The sequence below is a fragment of the Manis javanica genome, chromosome 12 (assembly GCF_040802235.1).
Source record: "Manis javanica isolate MJ-LG chromosome 12, MJ_LKY, whole genome shotgun sequence".
In the NCBI taxonomy this organism is placed as follows: Eukaryota; Metazoa; Chordata; class Mammalia; order Pholidota; family Manidae; genus Manis; species Manis javanica.
In genome coordinates this window covers 21,575,977-21,594,809 of record NC_133167.1, presented here as the reverse complement: position 1 = coordinate 21,594,809, position 18,833 = coordinate 21,575,977, and the positions used below count along the sequence as shown (strand labels likewise).

General features: G+C 34.9%; 1 protein-coding gene across 6 annotated transcripts in view; it reads left to right on the top strand.

The window, feature by feature from the left end:
- Positions 1 to 18,833, top strand: part of SPAG16 (sperm associated antigen 16) — a 981,678-nt gene that overhangs the window by 64,607 nt on the left and 898,238 nt on the right. The window contains exon 10 of one of the 6 annotated variants that reach the window (XM_017649078.3): positions 13,317 to 18,420. The exons of the other annotated variants lie outside the window; for them this stretch is intronic. Within the exon in view, the coding sequence (XP_017504567.3) occupies positions 13,317 to 13,481 (165 nt within the window). The 3' untranslated portion in view covers positions 13,482 to 18,420. Of the gene's footprint in view, positions 1 to 13,316; positions 18,421 to 18,833 lie in introns of those variants that run through there. 6 annotated transcript variants of the gene reach the window in all.

Below are 18,833 nucleotides of genomic sequence, written 5' to 3'. Positions count from 1 at the left end.
AGACAAGGGCAAAAAAACATCCACGGATGCAGAAGATTTCTCTCAAAGCAGGGGGGATGAGGTTCTGAGCCTCACCTCTGTTGATCCCCAATTTCTCACCTGATGGCCCCCCTGCGACTGTGCCTGTCTTAGGTTGTTCCTCCCTTGAGGAATCTTACCCGTCTCTGGCTAACCAGTCATCTTCCGGGGCCATACAGGGAAATGTAAAGTTGGTAAGTGAGAGAGAAGCCATATTGTTTGAAAAGGTTAGCTTTTTACTTCTTTGCAGATTTATGCCCTGTGGCTTCTATGCCCAGCACTTGTCTTGAGGTATCTTTACCACCTGGAGAAATTATGATACTTGGTAACTTCGATATGAGGCACGAATTCTATATAAGGGTTGTAATTAGGAAGGAAGAAGAAAAGCTATAGAGGTAGCATATGGAAGAAAACATGGGAGGATTGATTATTTCTTTGACATATCTTCTTGTAGAGTACCTTAGGCATGTATAGGTTTTAAACTACCAACTAACTTGCACTCACATATTAACATAATAGGAATACGGTGACATAAACAAAGCAAATCTATAATTACCATCCATCTCCAGTGAAGCCAAGAAAACCATTTAGGCACTCTAGGCATTTGTGAAAATTTGTCTATGATATGATGGATATTGTCCAGCTGTACTTGAACAGTCTGAGAAAGATCAGACAAATTAAAGCAACCCATTTCTGGGATCTGTTCACCTCCCATATGTTCTTTTAACCGTAGATAGTCTATAGTCATAAGATTTTGGAGTGCTACAACTTGCACCCCTCCCAACTCCTGGTTGAGTTCCAACAGTACAGATCCAGTCAAATTCGTTGTCTCACTGTATGCACATGCCAGCCTAGACATCTCCCTCCTCATTCCAATGGCAAGTCCAGGAAACAGTGGGGTGGACGCAGCCACAACTGCAGCATCGCCCAGATCCCTGTGGAGGCTTTTTGATGATCATCCCCCTGGCACAAGTCCTCCAGGGAATACTGATGCCGGAAGCTCCTCCTCATATCGTATCTTAGTTCATTTTCTGGGTATCCAAGCTAGGCCTTGATCTTCTGCATAGAAACAAACAGACCCTTTGCCCACACTTTGACATGCCCTCTATACCACTGTGCAGAACTCATTGGAGGTCAGCACACAGGGACTGCTTTTTTTTTTATTTTTATTAAGAAAAAGGAATATTATCAGAAAAGAGTACCTCCATAGCTGATCATTTGACACCCTTTGAGTGATCAACATTAAGGATATTTAAAGCATGCGTTGATCTTTGATTTACCAATAGTTTTATCCTATCAATCAAGGAGTAATCCCCCTTTTCTTTCTTTCTTTCTTTCTTTTTTTTTTTTAATCTTTAATCTACACTTACATGAAGAATACTATGTTTACTATGCTCTCCCCTATATCAGGTCCCCCCTAACAACCACATTACGGTTACTGTCCATCAGCTTAGCAAAATGTTGTAGAGTCACTACTTGTCGTCTCTGTGTTGTGCAGCCTACCCTCCCCTTTCTCCCTCCCCTCCATGCATGCTAATCTTAATACCCCCCTTCTTCCCCCCCCTTATCCCTCCCTGCCCACCCATCCTCCCCAGTTCCTTTCCCTTTGGTACCTGTTAGTCCATTTTTGGGTTCTGTAATTCCGCTGCTGTTTTGTTCCTTCAGTTTTTCCTTTGTTCTTATACTCCTCAGTTGACTGAAATCATTTGGTATTTCTCTTTCTCTGCTTGGCTTATTTCACTGAGCATAATACTCTCCTGCTCCATCCATGTTGCTGCAAATGGTTGGATTTTTCTACTTTTGTGGCTGAGTAGTATTCCATTGTGTATATGTACCACATCTTCTTTATCCATTCATCTACCGATGGACATTTAGGTTGCTTCCAATTCTTGGCTATTGTAAATAGTGCTGCGATAAACATAGGGGTGCATCTGTCTTTCTCAAACTTGATTGCTGCGTTCTTAGGGTAAATTCCTAGGAGTGGAATTCCTGGGTCAAATGGTAGGTCTGTTTTGAGCATTTTGATGAACCTCCAAACTGCTTTCCACAATGGTTGAACTAATTTACATTCCCACCAGCAGTGTAGGAGGGTTCCCCTTTTTCCACAGCCTCGCCAACATTTGTTGTTGTTTGTCTTTTGGATGGCAGCTATCCTTACTGGTGTGAGGTGATACCTCATTGTAGTTTTAATTTGCATTTCTCTGATAATTAGCGATGTGGAGCATCTTTTCATGTGTCTGTTGGCCATCTGTATTTCTTTTTTAGAGAACTGTCTGTTCAGTTCCTCTGCCCATTTTTTAATTGGGTTATTTGTTTTTTGTTTGTTGAGGTGTGTGAGCTCTTTATATATTCTAGACGTCAAGCCTTTATCGGATGTGTCATTTTCAAATATATTCTCCCATACTGTAGGGTTCCTTTTTGTTCTATTGATGGCATCTTTCGCTGTACAGAAGCTTTTCAGCTTAATATAGTCCCACTTGCTCATTTTTGCTGTTGTTTTCCTTGCCCGGGGAGATATGCTCAAGAAGAGGTCACTCATGTTTATGTCTAAGAGGTTTTTGCCTATGTTTTTTTCCAAGGGTTTAATGGTTTCATGACTTACATTCAGGTCTTTGATCCATTTTGAGTTTACCTTTGTATATGGGGTTAGACAATGGTCCAGTTTCATTCTCCTACATGTAGCTGTCCAGTTTTGCCAGCATCATCTGTTGAAGAGACTGTCATTTTGCCATTGTATGCACATGGCTCCTTTATCAAATATTAATTGACCATATATGTTTGGGTTCATGTCTGGAGTCTCTAATCTGTTCCACTGGTCTGTGGCTCTGTTCTTGTGCCAGTACCAAATTGTCTTGATTACTATGGTTTTGTAGTAGAGCTTGAAGTTGGGGAGTGAGATCCCTCCTACTTTTTTCTTCTTTCTCAGGACTGCTTTGGCTATTCAGGGTCTTTGGTGTTTCCATATGAATTTTTGAATTATTTGTTCCAGTTCATTGAAGAATGTTGCTGGTAATTTGAGAGGGATTGCATCAAATCTGTATATTTCTTTGGGCAGGATGGCCATTTTGATGATATTAATTCTTCCTAGCCATGAGCATGGGATGAGGTTCCATTTGTTAGTGTCCCCTTTAATTTCTCTTAAGAGTGACTTGTAGTTTTCAGGGTATAGGTCTTTCACTTCTGTGGTTAGGTTTATTCCTAGGTATTTTATTCTTTCTGATGCAATTGTGAATGGAATTGTTTTCCTGATTTCTCTTTCTATTGATTCATTGTTAGTGTATAGGAAAGCTACAGATTTCTGTGTGTTAATTTTGTATCCTGCAACTTTGCTGTATTCCGATATCAGTTCTAGTAGTTTTGGAGTGGAGTCTTTAGGGTTTTTTATGTACAGTATCATATCATGTGCAAATAGTGACAGTTTAACTTCTTTACCAATCTGGATTCCTTGTATTTCTTTGTTATGTCTGATTGCCGTGGCTAGGACCTCCAGTACTATGTTGAATAACAGTGGGGAGAGTGGGCATCCCTGTCTGGTTCCCGATCTCAGAGGAAATGCTTTCAGCTTCTCGCTGTTCAGTATAATGCTGGCTGTGGGTTTATCATATATGGCCTTTATTATGTTGAGGTACTTGCCCTCTATTCCCATTTTGCTGAGAGTTTTTATCATGAATGGATTGTGAATTTTGTCAAATGCTTTTTCAGCATCTATGGAGATGATCATGTGGTTTTTGTCTTTCTTTTTGTTGATGTGGTGGATGATGTTGATGGATTTTCGAATGTTGTACCATCCTTGTATCCCTGGGATGAATCCCACTTGGTCGTGGTGTATGATCCTTTTGATATACTGTTGAATTCTGTTTGCTAATATTTTATTGAGTATTTTTGCATCTACATTCATCAAGGATATTGGTGTGTAATTTTCTTTTTTGGTGGGGTCTTTGCCTGGTTTTGGTATTAGGGTGATGTTAGCTTCATAGAATGAGTTTGGGAGTATTCCCTCTTCTCTTTTTTGGAACACTTTAAGGAGAATGGGTATTATGTCTTCTCTGTGTGTCTGATAAAATTCCAAGGTAAATCCGTCCGTCCCCAGGGTTTTGTACTTGGTTAGTTTTTTGATTACCATTTCAATTTCTTTGCTCGTAATTGGTTTGCTCTTGCATTTTTCTCTGCATCTCATCCCATTGCTCTTGCATTTTTCTCTGCATCTCTGTCAGCATGTTCATGATTTTTATTTTGAATTCTTTTTCAGGAGGACTGGTTAGGTCTGTCTCCTTCTCAGGTGTTGTCTCTGTGATCTTTGTCTGCCGGTAGTTTTGCCTTTTCATGGTGATAGAGATAGTTTGCAGACCTGGTACGAGTGACCGCTGGAAGAGCTTCCCTTCTTGTTGGTTTGTGGCCTTCCTCTCCCCCTTCACAAGGCGCTGGGTTCTTGCAGGTGTGGATGTGGTCTGGATGTTGTTCTGTGTCCTCTGGTCTCTATTTTAGGAAGAGTTTTCTTTGTTATATTTTCATAGCTCTATGTGTTTTTGTGAGGAGTTTTCCACTGCTCTACTCACGCCACCATCCTGGCTCCACCGGTTCCACTTTAGGTCTTTTGAACAAAATAACTTTAATACATGGAATTTGTTACACAGGTGACAGAGGAACTAAGCTGCCAAATGGTAAGACAGGGTGACAACTCAGAGATTGGCAATGGTGGGACACTGCCACCATCTTTTGTGTTGGAGGCAAGTGGAAGAACAGTGTTACAGGAATTCAGAAGCTGGGGCCATTTGGTAGAACTCTGAAGTAAGGGGCTGTCTAGTAAGAGCTAGAGCCAGGAAGAGATGCAGAGGATAGGGAAAGGAACTTCTAACACATAATATGACAGGAAAAATAAGAAAAAAATTGTTAATATATGTAACAAAAATATTCTTAGCTGAACAGTCTATTTCCAGACATGATGTATTTGATCGACTTATTTCTTCTTTTAGTGCTCATTCAGTGTTTGTCTTTTACTTAGTTGGCACCTTTGCAGTTCTTACCTGGTGAGTTGACCCATATCTTCAATCCTGAAAGGTCCAGAGTGTTTAACAGTCCTGCTATCTTGTATTGTTGTAGTTTTCTATAGACATTTACTAGTTAACATGGAATTACTAAGATGTGCTCCAGATTTTTTGCTAGTTTACACTATTTCAGCAGCAACCCTGTCAGAGTGTGGCAAACTGTTTCAGAGATCCCTGAATCACTAGACTACAGACTTAGTTTTAATGTGATGGTGCCTTCCTTATGTGCCACAGAGAAACATTTTTCCCTTTTGAACTAACCATCTAATAGCAGAATCCAAAGTTGCTGGGGGCAGGAAGCAAAACCTTTGCATGTTGATTATTAGATATGATAATTCAATGGGCAACTTTTGTTTCTGTGAACCCTTGGTTTCTATGACTATGTAAGAACAACCTTGCAGAATGCTGTTTTGAAACTAACACTGTAACTGTGATTTTAATAAGCTGTTCCACTCTTCTATTAGGTCATCTGTTTCTGGGTAATGGTGTGCCACTAATTCTGTAGGTGTTAGCTCATCACCATATTACCTTTACTGTAAAATGCATACTTTGTTCAAAGGAATGTGTTGTATGGTATTTCACAACAATGAAAAAGGAAATTGGTAAATATGTGGATTATGGTGCTTTCAGATCAGTGAAGGTAAATACCCAGTTTGCAATTAGAAGCGGCAGTAGGAGACAACACCTTTTCAATTTTGCAATGATCTACATTCATTTTCTAAGATAATCAATTTTCTGTCAGGGCCAAACTAGCAAGTTTAATTGGGATGTGTTGGGAGCCTATCTTCTATATCTTTCAAGTGTTTTATTATGGCACTAATTTCTATAATTCCCATAGGCTTGTGCTTTGGTTTTGGGTTACTCTTTTGGTAGGGTTGGGAAGGTATAGTACTTCCATTTGATCCTTCCTATGATAGTAGTATTACTTCATAAATAAGGGAATCAATGAGTAGATTTTACTAATTGGCTAACATGTCTATTCCAGGTATAGAAACAGAAATTGGGGAAATAACCAGGGAATGGGTCTACAAACCCACTGAAATTATTGTCAAACACATGGACCAAAACACCACTTGTCATGAGGCTATCAATCCACTAGTTTGACTGTTGTATGGTGTTTTTGTGTCACCAGGAAAAGGTATCCCTTCAAATCTAATGTCTAATTACTTCTAAAATGTCTATGGTAAAAAAAGTTGCCCTTGTAAATGGCTACTACCCATTTGGGGAAGGCTTGAAAGAAGATTTACAGTTAGATTTCCATTTTCCTAAATGAACTTTGCATGACACAGTTAAGGGAAAAAGTTGCTACTTTATTGAGATTTTGAATAGTGATTATTCAAGTGAATTTTCAATGTTTTAACATATTTATTCAAGAAAAGCAGAATTAAAGAATTCCACATATCTTTGAATAGTTCTGAAATATACTCACCTGGTTCCCCATATTCCTCAGCTCTAATGAGGGGGCATAACATTGAAAATCTCTGAGAGTAATATCATACTAAACACACGATAACAGTCACAAAATATTTGGGTATTCTTTCTTCCCCAGGGTATAGTTACCCAAATAAATCATTGTATATACTTGCTACGGTGTTATAAGACATGTTTAGACTTATAGACCTGACCATTCCTTCAGTCAGTATATTCATTCAGTGTGTGGATACTGGCTCAGATCTGGAACCCAGGCAAGAGAATGTGACTTTTTATGGGGTGGTTGCTCTCAGCATTCTGGTAATCCATCATTTCTTTTTTCTGGTTGTAAAAACTGGCATTACCCTTGTTGGCTTCCCATCTTTCTGGCCTTTAAGGATGTTACGTTCTGTTAACTGTCTCTCTAGCTTTCTGTGGATCAGGCTCTCCTGACAGCTACTCTGCTGTTTTCTGTAAGTGTGTCCACCTTGCTTTTGACATTTAGATGCTCCCACATTATCTTTCTTTTCTCATACTTGTATCATCCCTACTGCTTTTAAAAAACCTAGTTCTCTAATAACATCTACCACTGTCGTAGTGGACAGTGGACAGCTGCAGTTGAGCTGTTCAGTGATGCTGTGCCCCTCTCCCCCGTGCAGTACTTAACTCTTTGGTAACTGATATATCCTCTGGTCATCCTGTGACTGTCTTCTGGGTTTTCAGCTTTATACAGTGTATCTACTCCTCGTGCTAACTTCTCTGAGTCTTTTTGATACTTCTTGCACCATTTGTCATGGTAGGTTTGGTGTTTCTACTTCATTTAGTTAGGACATTATTTTTCTTCAAAGTTTGTAAGAGCCATTCTGGCATCATATTAACACCAGGGTCCTTGTCAGGCTGCTAAACTTTAGTATTAATAAACTCTCCCTTGTCTAATTTTATGTTCCACCTCCTTTGTTACAACAGCCTCAGGACCCAGACCCACATGTATTCTTCTGGCACACACATGTACATGTTGGCTGGTTCCTGATGTTTGGGCATTTTTCTCTCTCACTAGAGTTGATACTTTTCTGTCTGGGTTATATTGTGACTTAAATGGATTTTAGTCAATTGGTCAAGCAGAAGGTGGACTGTATTTTGTAAGGGGGAAATGAGCTGTCTTGCATGGCAGAGGACTGAATTGCCTTTGGAAAAGGGAGGCATACTTGCCTTTTAACAGGGAGGGAAGGGTCACTTTTACCTGTCCATAGAGTTAAGGGATTTCTGAAAACTTAAGATTTTCATGTCTCAAATTTTTCCATGGTATCTCTATGTACTATAAATATTTTCCCCATGCTCTTCTACAAAATCATGTTCAAAATGATCAAAACAAAAGAGAAAATTATTTTACCTGTACTGTAGATGGTTCAAATTAAATTGGGTTATATTCTGTAATTTTTTGGTACTCAGAATAAATTAATTTCCTCCATAAAATCTGTGTAATAATTAGAGTTGGTTTTCCTAAATAACCCTCCTAACATATTTTCAAATATAACTCCTTTGATGATGACTTCTGGACCTACATATTATCATAGTGTAGCTTTACATCAATAATTTAGTTATCAACAGTAATTTCCATTTTGAGATATTACCACTACTTCAAAATTAAATGACTTCATTCATAAATCACCATCTTACTTCACAAAGATGCTAATTTCTTCATTTTTTAAGTGCCTGATGGTGTCTGCATTCCACCAATTCATTTAGTTCAAAATTATGGTATATTTGATCCTATCTTTCCCGTGTCTTCTAAGATCCTATTACTCAATTTTTCACATTAATTGGCAGGTTCTGAATTTCTAAATTAGGGAGAGAGTTAGGGTTAAAATCTATTGGAAAAGATCTAGGGAACTTAACCTGAAGTGTCATTTGCAAAAAAACATTTATTTAAGTTAAATGTTTATTTTTGTTGGATTTAGATTTGGTGGAGATGATGAGGTGGGGGGGGCTTCCTAAAACCACCCCAAACCACCAATTTCACTAATTCTTTTTCCTTTTAATTCTTATTCTCACCCTTCCTAAACTTGTCTCCATGTCTACTAGACTGTCCTCCAATAGTCCACTCTGTGTGACATTAAATACTTCTTCATGAAACTTGACTTTCTAAACTGGTCTTCCTTAGACAATTATCTTAGTTCTCAAGCCAGTTAGGTATCTGGCTTTCTGATAAGCCATATTTATTGCTTATATATTTCTATAACATTATAAAACCTCTTCTATAAAGTTGAGTTGATATGAGATTATACTTTAAAGTTAATTTGTATAGTTTGACTATTTTCTTTTGAATGAAAACAAAAATTTGTGTAAACCCTGAGAAAGTAGTTTTTGTCTGTCTTTAAGCTAATCAGTGGGCTAGTAAGAGTCAATGGATTAGTTTTTGTAAAGGTAACCATGTACAGCAAAATTTTCTTCTATCTGTGAAGTATATTGTACTCTAAAAGAAATAAGAGCCATTATGCAATTAACTGGATACTTTTGCAATCACGTAAGTCTCAGTTAAGAGAGAAAAATTACTACTTTATTGAGATTTGGAATGGTGATTATACATGGGAACTTTCAATGTGTCAACCTTTTTATTAAAGAGAAACAGAATGGAAGAATTCCACATGTATTTGAATGGTTTTGAAGGGTAAAATTGTAGAATTTAGTTTTCATTGTAGAGGCAAAAAAAGAATCATAAGGCATCCACTGAAGTTAAAATCTGTTGCTTTAATGACTCTTTGAAGTTAAATTTGGAACTTACAATTTTTAAGTATTAAAAATGTACTCTCATCTTGTGTCCTGACCTGTATATTAGATGATCATAAAGTGGACTTTTAAATGAAAAAAGTGTTATCTAGCTTACTAATGTTTCTGTGTAAACAGATTTATGTTCTTAATAGCCCTGATATATTTCTGTTGGAAACCATGTCTTAGAGTATTGTAAACATTTTATCAGGAAGATGTGGATATTACTTCTCCAAGTGGATAGGAACAGAGGACATATTAGGAAGGATATATAAACTTTATAATACATACAATACAAATTTCAAAATATTATATGACTTAAATATTCAAATGTGAAAAGTTAAAAGAAACAGGTGCCTATTTTATTTTGTGAAATATTCATGTTATCTTCATATTTAAATAAAAATTTAAAATCTTATTAAAGGAGCAGTTTAAAAACCTACTAAAATTTTTAGATTATTTACCCAGGTAACAGCTGGTTTAGCAACAATTATTCAGAGCTTATTATAAGAAAAAACTTTGGCTAAGCTTAGTTTTTCATTAAGATATCCAGTTGCAGTTAACAATTTAGATTACATTATTTCTTAATCATTTTATATTTTAAGTTTAAAATCAGTAATGTATATTATATAAGAACAGCTTTTCAAAATTTAGCTTATACTGCCAATATGGCTATTAAAATAACTGCTTTATTATAAGCTTTGGGTGAATTTTCATATTTTCCCCTTTGCCTTCTCTTAGGCCTTTAGAAATGATACATGTATCTTTTGTTAAGGGAGCAAAAAGAATATTATTTTTTACCATTAATTTAGAACTTTCATAACTTATACTTGAATAAGTTAACTATCATAGTCCTTTTTCCTTAAGCATAGCATCTATTAACATATTGTCATATGTACATTGGCAGAAGCTGTTTTAGAATATGAATTATTTGTAAACCTAATGTGTATTTTAAACTCAGATCTGCCACTTATTACTAGTACAAACCTGGGAAAATTATATATCTGTATATTGATTCCTTTAATGAAAAAATGGGATCTTATTTATTATCTTTGTCATAACATCTGTCAGTGATTATGTGAAATGGTTTACAGCTTACATATAATGATTTGAAAATATAAAGAGGCAATAAAGTGTTCTTTCAGCTCTGATATGATGGTGTACATCTTTATGTTGTGTTATACCACACTTGCTATACTAATGGTGCACTTCAAGAGCACACAAGTGCTCTTATGTGCTGATACCTTATGTTTCTTTGAGTGAGTTTAGTTGCATTTTGTACAGTGTTCTTGACTACAGTTATACAGTTATTATTATTTTTTGTCCAAATATCATTGTGAATAGCATCAACCAAGGATCTGGTTTACATTTTGCTAGTAATTGTGAATATTACATTAGGACGTTAAAAATCATTCTAAGACATAATGATACTAAAAAGGAAATTAGTTTTGTATTGTTTTTAGAGTTTGGGAATATGGAATATATTAAAATGTCTGTAACCATGTGCAAATGGGAATTTTAATGCCTCAAATTTGATAATAATGTTGAATGTCTTCAACAGTTGAAATAATTCATTAAAAATCCCTGAGGAAATATATTAATCAAAATATTTATTCATAATATCATATCATGTTAAATACCTAAGGATTAAACCAGCTTGTTTATAATTCTTTTCTAAGTAGAAAATCAAATAAATAGAAGTACTTAGATTATTACATTAAATATATTCTGCTTCCATAAAAGGAAGTGAATGTGAGTCAGAATAAAAGCAATTAAGAAATAATAATTATTCTCAGGTTTTCCAACTCTACTGTTTATTTTGAATTATGCATAAGCATGTATCATTTAGAAATACAAAAACTAGTTTGTAATGAAAAATACTCAGGATTTTACATTTTGAATTTTGATCAGTATTAATGTCTACATTATTTATATTTCAAAATACCCTAGTGAAACAGGGATTTGTGGATTAAATATACCACAATTTAAAAGAAATATGTTCAAGTAATATTTAATTTAAATGTTATCTGTATACTTGAATATAATGTTTAAATATATAAATTATATATATACACACACACATATGAAACATAAATCCAAATTATATACTGTGTATATAAGTCCTCTGTAACTTGCTCTTTTGGTGTTTTGTTTCTAAGATTCTTTCGTGTTGCTATATATGGCTATTGTTTATTTTACCATTGACTTTTCCATTCTGTTATTAACACATGTTTAAGCCATTTTACAGTTATACCCACTTCCCTCCACCCCATTTCCCACAGTCCCTAACCCTAGACAACAACTAATCTGTTCTCTATATTTGTAAGTTTCTTAATTCAAGATTGTTATTTAAATGGAGTCATTATGATATTTAACTTTTGGGAGTTGAGTTTTACAATCAGCATAACTCCCTTGAGATTCAACCAAGCTGTTTTATAGATCAGTAGCTCATTCTTTTTTATTGCTGAATAGTTGTTAATTCTCCAATGAAATTATACAGCCCTCAGGATTTTTGGGGAATTTTTAAATTACAAATTCAGTTTCTTTAATGATTATAAAACTGTTCAGATTATTTCATTTTAACTGAGTTTTCTTAGTTTGTGGTTTTTGACAAATTTATCCTTTCTAAATTGTTTAATTTATAACCATATAGTTGTCTATAATATTATCTTATTATACTTTACTGACTGCAGCATCTGTAATGATAGTCTCTGTTCCATTCTTGGTGTTTGTTATTTGTGTCTTTTTATCTTTGTTAATCTTGCTAGATAGAGTTTTATCAATTTTGCTAACTTTTTTTTTAAAGAACTAGCTTTTTGTTTTATGATTTTCTGAATTGATTTCCTATTTTCAATTTCATTGATTTCTGCTTTCATCTTTATTTTTCCTTAATTCTTGTAGCTTTGAGTTTCTTGTTCTCTTCCTACTTTCTTGAGGTAGAAACTTAAATTAGTGATTCAAGGCATTTGCTCTTTTGTAATGTAAGCATACATATGTCTCCATGTTTGATATGATGTACTTTCATTTTCATTCAGTTCTATTTCTTTTTGTTTCATTTGATACTTCATCTTTGACTCATTGGATTACTTAGAAGTGTGTTTAATTTCCATGTGTTTAAGAAATTTTCTTGTCTCTCTTACTGATTTCTAGTTTGATTTGATTATGGCCATAGAACACATTACTTTTTGTTGCTAGGTTAGGGGTCAGACCTGGGTCACCTTCTTTCTTTGGGTGGGGATGGTAAGATATCCTGCTGCCATCCTATTTTACCAATCCCAGCATCTTTAACGAGTTTACCTTTCTATTTCTACTTCTCAGAGTTCTTCTTTGGTTGGGCTTTGCATTATTTCCAGAGTTTATTCTTGTTCCTGGCAGGGAAGAGCAGGACTAGAGATGACTCTACACTGTCTTGCTGGAATGGACAACTCTTCATAAAATTTTAATTTCCAATTTAATTATCTGAAATTATTTTCTTTGATGTTGAATGTGGTAGGAATCCAATTTCATTTGGTTTCATTCAGATAATTGCTTGTCCCAGCACAAATTATATGGTGCCCTTTTCACCAATGGTCTGTAGTACCCACTCTGTCATCTAGTTTCCATGTACACATGGGTCTGCTTTCTTTTCTGTTCCATTGGTGAGTTTGTTTACTACTGTGCCAGCACCATACTTTTTAATTATTAAAGTTTTAAATAAGTTTGGATATATCTTAGGGCTAATTCCTCAAACTTATTGTTGTTTTTCAGAAGTGTTTTATCTATTCTATAATTCTCTATAAATTTTAAAACAGGCTTGCCAAATTCCATGAAATATTTTTTTGGGGACTTTTATTGGAGTAGCTGTAGAAATAGTCAATGTAGAAATAACTGGCATTTCATGATACTGAGTGTTTCAAAGCATGAATGATCATGGATTATTTCCCCATATTTTTAAATGTCTTTCAATAACATTTTACATGTTTCTCTAGATCTTGCATATTTTTGTTAAGTGTAATTCTAAATACCTTATAATTTTTACTATTATAAATGATATTTACAAGTAGTTTAAATAAATAACATCCTTTTGTTGGCTTTGAGGCTTCCTTCACCAGAAATCAAGAGGGAGCCTGTGAGCTCAGTGCACAGTCAGCCCTCCGTTCAGCTCCACGCCTCCATCAACAGGAGGAGAGAGGGGCCTCTCAGACTTGGAATAAGATGACACCTCTTCAGGACACCATTGGCAGGAGACAACAGAGTGCTTGAGTACGCAGAATAAGATCGCCCATCCAGAGAACGTCATGCCTCTGTCAGCAGTAACCAAATGGGAGATTCTGAGCAACACATGTTCCTGTCCTGTCCTCCCTCTTTCTGATCTCCATATTCTTTATCTTCATAAGGCACCCAGGACTCCCAGTTCATCATTTCTTCCAGAATTTGAATCCTCCCTAAAGCTACTGACATTACTTTTTATGATTCAATCTCTCCTCTGCTTTCCTGACTCCAAAAACTTTTCTTTGTACTTTTGGAAACTCAGATCATTGCAAAATCCTCCATATTTTCAACTTCTACTGTGAATGAATTTCCCTTTCACTTTCTGTGATAATAGAAATCTAGCTTTTCCCTAGTTATAGTCTCTCCTGAAGCCATTGGGATTCTGGTAAATGTTTAACAAACAGCTCATTGGAAAAAAAACACATGATTTTTAGTGTTTTCCAATTTCAGTACAGTAAACACTCACACCAAAGCCATTCAAGCTGTACACTTGGCAAGTTGTGTCCATAGTCAAGTATACGTAGCCAAGCCAGTATGAGTCAGCTCCAGCACACCAAGTCTGACAGCACTTTTAATGGTAACTGTTCTTTCTGCTCCCTACTTAACCATAGTATTGGGCCTGGAGGTGAGATAAATATCCCCTTTGCTTATTTCTGTTTCCAGTCTCTTTTCTGTCCCTTGATGAACACACTCTGCCTTGATTTTCTTATTGCCAAAGTATCCCACTCACAATAACTTGAATTACAGGAATACTTCTCTGGTCATTTTGTTGTTGGTGGTGAACTGAAAAAAAACAATCCTGTGATATTAAGAATGAATCCCACCATAATTCTTTATGATTTAAATATTCACATGGGTGATCCTTTTAACACACTGGACTTGCAGTTCCTTGACAGTCTCTCCTTCAGTGATCCTGTTCTTCTGTTCTCAGCCACTCACTTTCTAGTTATTTGATAGAGCTAATTTCTCTTGCTGTTAGCTTCTCATCTCCTACACCTCTGCATGCTGAGGTGTTCCAGAGCTCAGTTCTGGGAACTCTTGGATATCATTATTCCTTAGGTGATCTCATCTCCATTTATAGCTTTGAATTACCTATATGTTAACAACTCCTACTGAGATCTTCTACTGAGATTGCTTCCCTGAATTCTAATTTTTTTTATTCCACTGCATAATTGACACCTTCAGTTGGATATAGATTCTACACTGAAGCTTTGTCTGCTGTAGTTTTCTCCATTTTAATTAATGGAAATCCCATCCTTCTAGTAACTTAGCCACAAGAGTCTGGAGTTATCCTTGAGTCTTTTCTCTCTCACACACTTCACATCACAAGTGAAAAGGAATGACTTTGGTTCTATCTTGGAAGAATAGCGATACTTCCATCCTGTCTTACCACCAGCACCTTTGCTCCCCCTTGCTGCTGCTGTGGCTTTCCTCTCATCTCCAGCTTTGATGACTGCAGTAGCCTCCTCAGTAGACTCTTGGCTTCTTTCTGTTCCTTCATCTCCTTTGAACACAGCAGCCAGGGTGATACTCTCAAAATATAGTAAGTCTGCTTGAAAAACATTTCCTTGCTGAAAACATTCTCTTGGCTTCCTATCTTACTCGGGTCAAGTCATTATATCCTCTGAGACCCTAAGTGGTATGGCCCTACATGGCTTTACCTCTCTGACACATTTCCTGCTACTCTCTCATCTTTTTACCCAATTGCAGACATACTGTCCTTCTACCTGTTGTAGAACACTCTAGACTCTAGGCATGCCCCTGCCTCTAGGCTTTACACTTCAGATTTCCTGCTGTGTTGTCTTCCCTCAGATATCCAAATGGTTTATCTTCTCATTTCCTTTAAATCTTTAATCAAATGTCTCCTTAGAAAGAGACCTTCTACCAGTCTAAATTTTAATGCTGCTGCTCATTCCCTGATCGTTCTTGAGCCTCTTTCTGCTTTATTTTATTCCTTGCATATCTTACATATCTTTCTCTTACACATTTGTGTTGTACTTAGTAACTTGTTTATTGTATCTCTTCCCCACTAGAATGTAAGCTCCATGATTGCAGGGATATTTATGTTTTATTTACTGCTATATTCCCAGTGCCAAAAACATGACTGGCATATAGTAAGTACCCCATAAGTATTTGAAAGCACAAATAAAAAAAGTCCTGTTGGTTGCTGTTAGATAGATATGAAATTGATTACTCTAAGCTGATTTTAAATACAGTGAGCTCTGCTAAACTCTCTGTTTCACAAGTTTGTAGTATTTTTTTGTATGGATTTTTCTTGTAAATAATGATACCATGTATGGACAGTATAGTTGTGATTTTCCTTTTCTGATTCTGGAAAATTTTATATATATTTCTTACCTCTGTGCATTGTCTAGGACCTGTAGAAAGTGGTAAATGGAAGTGGTTGGAGTAGGAATTCTTACCCTGTTCTTGGTTTTAAAAGGAATGCTTTAATGTTTCAATATGAAAAATGATTTATTTAGATTTTTAAAATATACTCTTTATCATGTTAAGAAGTTGTTTTACTTCCATATTTGCTAGGTTTGTTTGTTTGTCATCAGTGTTAGTTTTTTTATTATAAATGGTACATTTTAAAATTGTGTTTAAGTGTAAAGATTTTATTTTATCATGAATGAATTTTGAATTCTCTGCTTCTGAGGTCATTTTCTCCACTGATGCTTTAATGTGACAAATAACATAGGTTTTCAATTGTAAACATTCTCATTATTTCTTGGAATAAAACTAATTTACTCATATATATTATTTAGGTACCACTGAATATAGTTAGCTATTTTTTTTCTTAGGACACTTCTGTTTTATGAATAAAATTGGCCTTTTTATTTTCTCTGTTTAGTTACTGTCATTTTATAATTTTGATATCATCGAATGGGGAAGAGAATATTTGCTCTTTTTTTCTTCTTTGGAAGAGTTTTTTTATTTATGGAAGACCTATTCCTTAAATATATGGTAAAGTCTTATGTAAAACTAATAGGAGTTGGCAGGTATTTATTGGAAGACTTTGTACTATTGATTCAGATTTTTAAAAAGTATAATAGAATTATAGAGGTTATTTCTTCCTTTTTAATTGAGATTTAATTGGCATATTAGTTTCAGGTGTACAATATTGTGATTTGATATTTGTATATATCAAAATGTACATTGCAAAATTATCACCCCAATAAATCTAGCTGAAAGTTAAAATCCATTACCACACATAGTTAACAATTATTTTTCTTGTGGTGAGAACTTTGAAGATCTACTCTCTTAGTAACTCTCAAATGCAGTTATTTCTTCTGAATCAATTTTGGCAAGTTAGAAAGTAATATGTTTACATGAATATGACCATTTTGTCTGAATTTCAAATTTACCAGCATATAGGTATTTGTCATGTATTTTATCTTTAAATTTCTAATGGATCCATAGTTATATTCTTTAATTTGTGATATCTATTTTTTAATTTTTTGTGATATCTTTTTATTTGTCATATTTCCCTTCCTTCATCCAGTTCCTTCTTTACATTCTCCCTCCCACCTCTCATCTTTTAATGCAGAGATACATGAATCTTACTAGTGTTTTTGAAGATTGAACTTTAGAGTTTTATGATCTTCTATTATGGCTATTTTTTTTCCATTTGTTATTCTTTGTTTCTTTTACCACTTCTTAAGTTGGATACATAACTCATTAGTATTTGTCCTTTCTATTATTCTATTTAACATTATAAATTTTCTCTTAAATACTATTTTAGCAGCATCTTACAGGTGCTTACATATAGCATTTTAATTTTTGTTCAGTTTTAACTGTATTAAGGTTTCCATTAGGATTTTCTTTTTGTGCCATGGTCTGTTTTGAGGGTATTTTCAAGTTTATATATTCATGGGTTTTGGGTTATCTTTTTTTGTTGTTGTTATATATTTCTGGTTGAAATAAATCATAATCTGTATGAAACCTATTCTTGAAAAATGTTGGAAGTTGCTGGCAGAGATTGCTAGTTCTCCCCCAAAACATTTTCTTTATTCCGTAGTTTTCATGATATATGTAGTTAGAAACATATGGCCAATGATAACCTAAGAAATCTGACACAACAGAAGATTGAGATGTACTTGCACATGTGGGTTTGCTCTCTTGCACCTCTATAATGGACATGAGAAGAATATGTCTTAGGCTCTGGTCCAGTGAAAGACATGAGGATCAGTGCTGCCATAACTGGGTCCAGTCCATGTCAGCTGATCTCCAGCTACCCACAGTGCATGAGCCAGATAAATGCTTCTTGTGTACCACTGAGATTTGTGGGTCTGTATTATATGACACTAAATGAATGATACTATGCCACTTCTGTGGTCTGTTCTTTAAAGGGACATCAGGCTTGAATTGCTCTATATTTATTTCCCTTCAGTTTGAATGAGACAGGGATGTGGCTGTAACCCATCTTGGACCATGCAGACCAGCTCAGTGTCCTAAATGGGTGACAAAAAAGGAAAAGAATCCTGATACACCATGCCCAGATGTGCATCAGCCTTGATCACTCACTTTGGGACTGTTATTTTTGAGAGGACTATTTTCTGTTTCATTCCCACCCTTTCTGAGGTCTTTCTGATCTAGCAGTATAACTTTTATAATAATGGTACAGGTGCTTTATCAACTAGTATATGGTTCATTTTTGTAAATTTGTGTAATTGAGGAGACTTGCATTTTTTAATTTGGGGGTTCAGAATTTTATATATATTTAATACAGTTTGATGGTTTTAATACTCTAATCATTTGTATCTATTATATTTTGGTCAATACTAATAGTTGAGTTAAATTAATGATTTTTTCAATCTTCCTATTTCATCAATTACTATTTTCCTTCTGTTTTCTTAATATTTTGCTTTACACATTTTAAAGATATTTTATTAGATGGTTTTAAGTTTAGAATTTTTGTTCAGTTACATAAACTGGAAGAATTAAAACATAGTTTTGTAGTAGTCTTTATTTTTTATTTTAAATAATCTCTAATAACCACTAATTTTATTTTCTTCTAATATTTTATGCATGTTTATAAACATAGAGTATATACTTAATAAATGAAACTGGAATGATCTTTTATGTACAGTCTTTTCAAATAAAAATGCTAATATATTATTGTACATTTTTATATGGTTTTGTACATTCACTTTTTTCACAACATACAAGCATTTCTCATGACAGTATTCTTCAGAAACACTACCTTTGATGTACTTATAATGCTTCATTATTTTGATGTTTCATAATGTATTTTTAATTTCCTTGTATCTACTCATTTTGGGTACTTTCATTGTTTCTGAATAATTGCATGAGATTCATTGTTATATGTAAAAGCTCTGT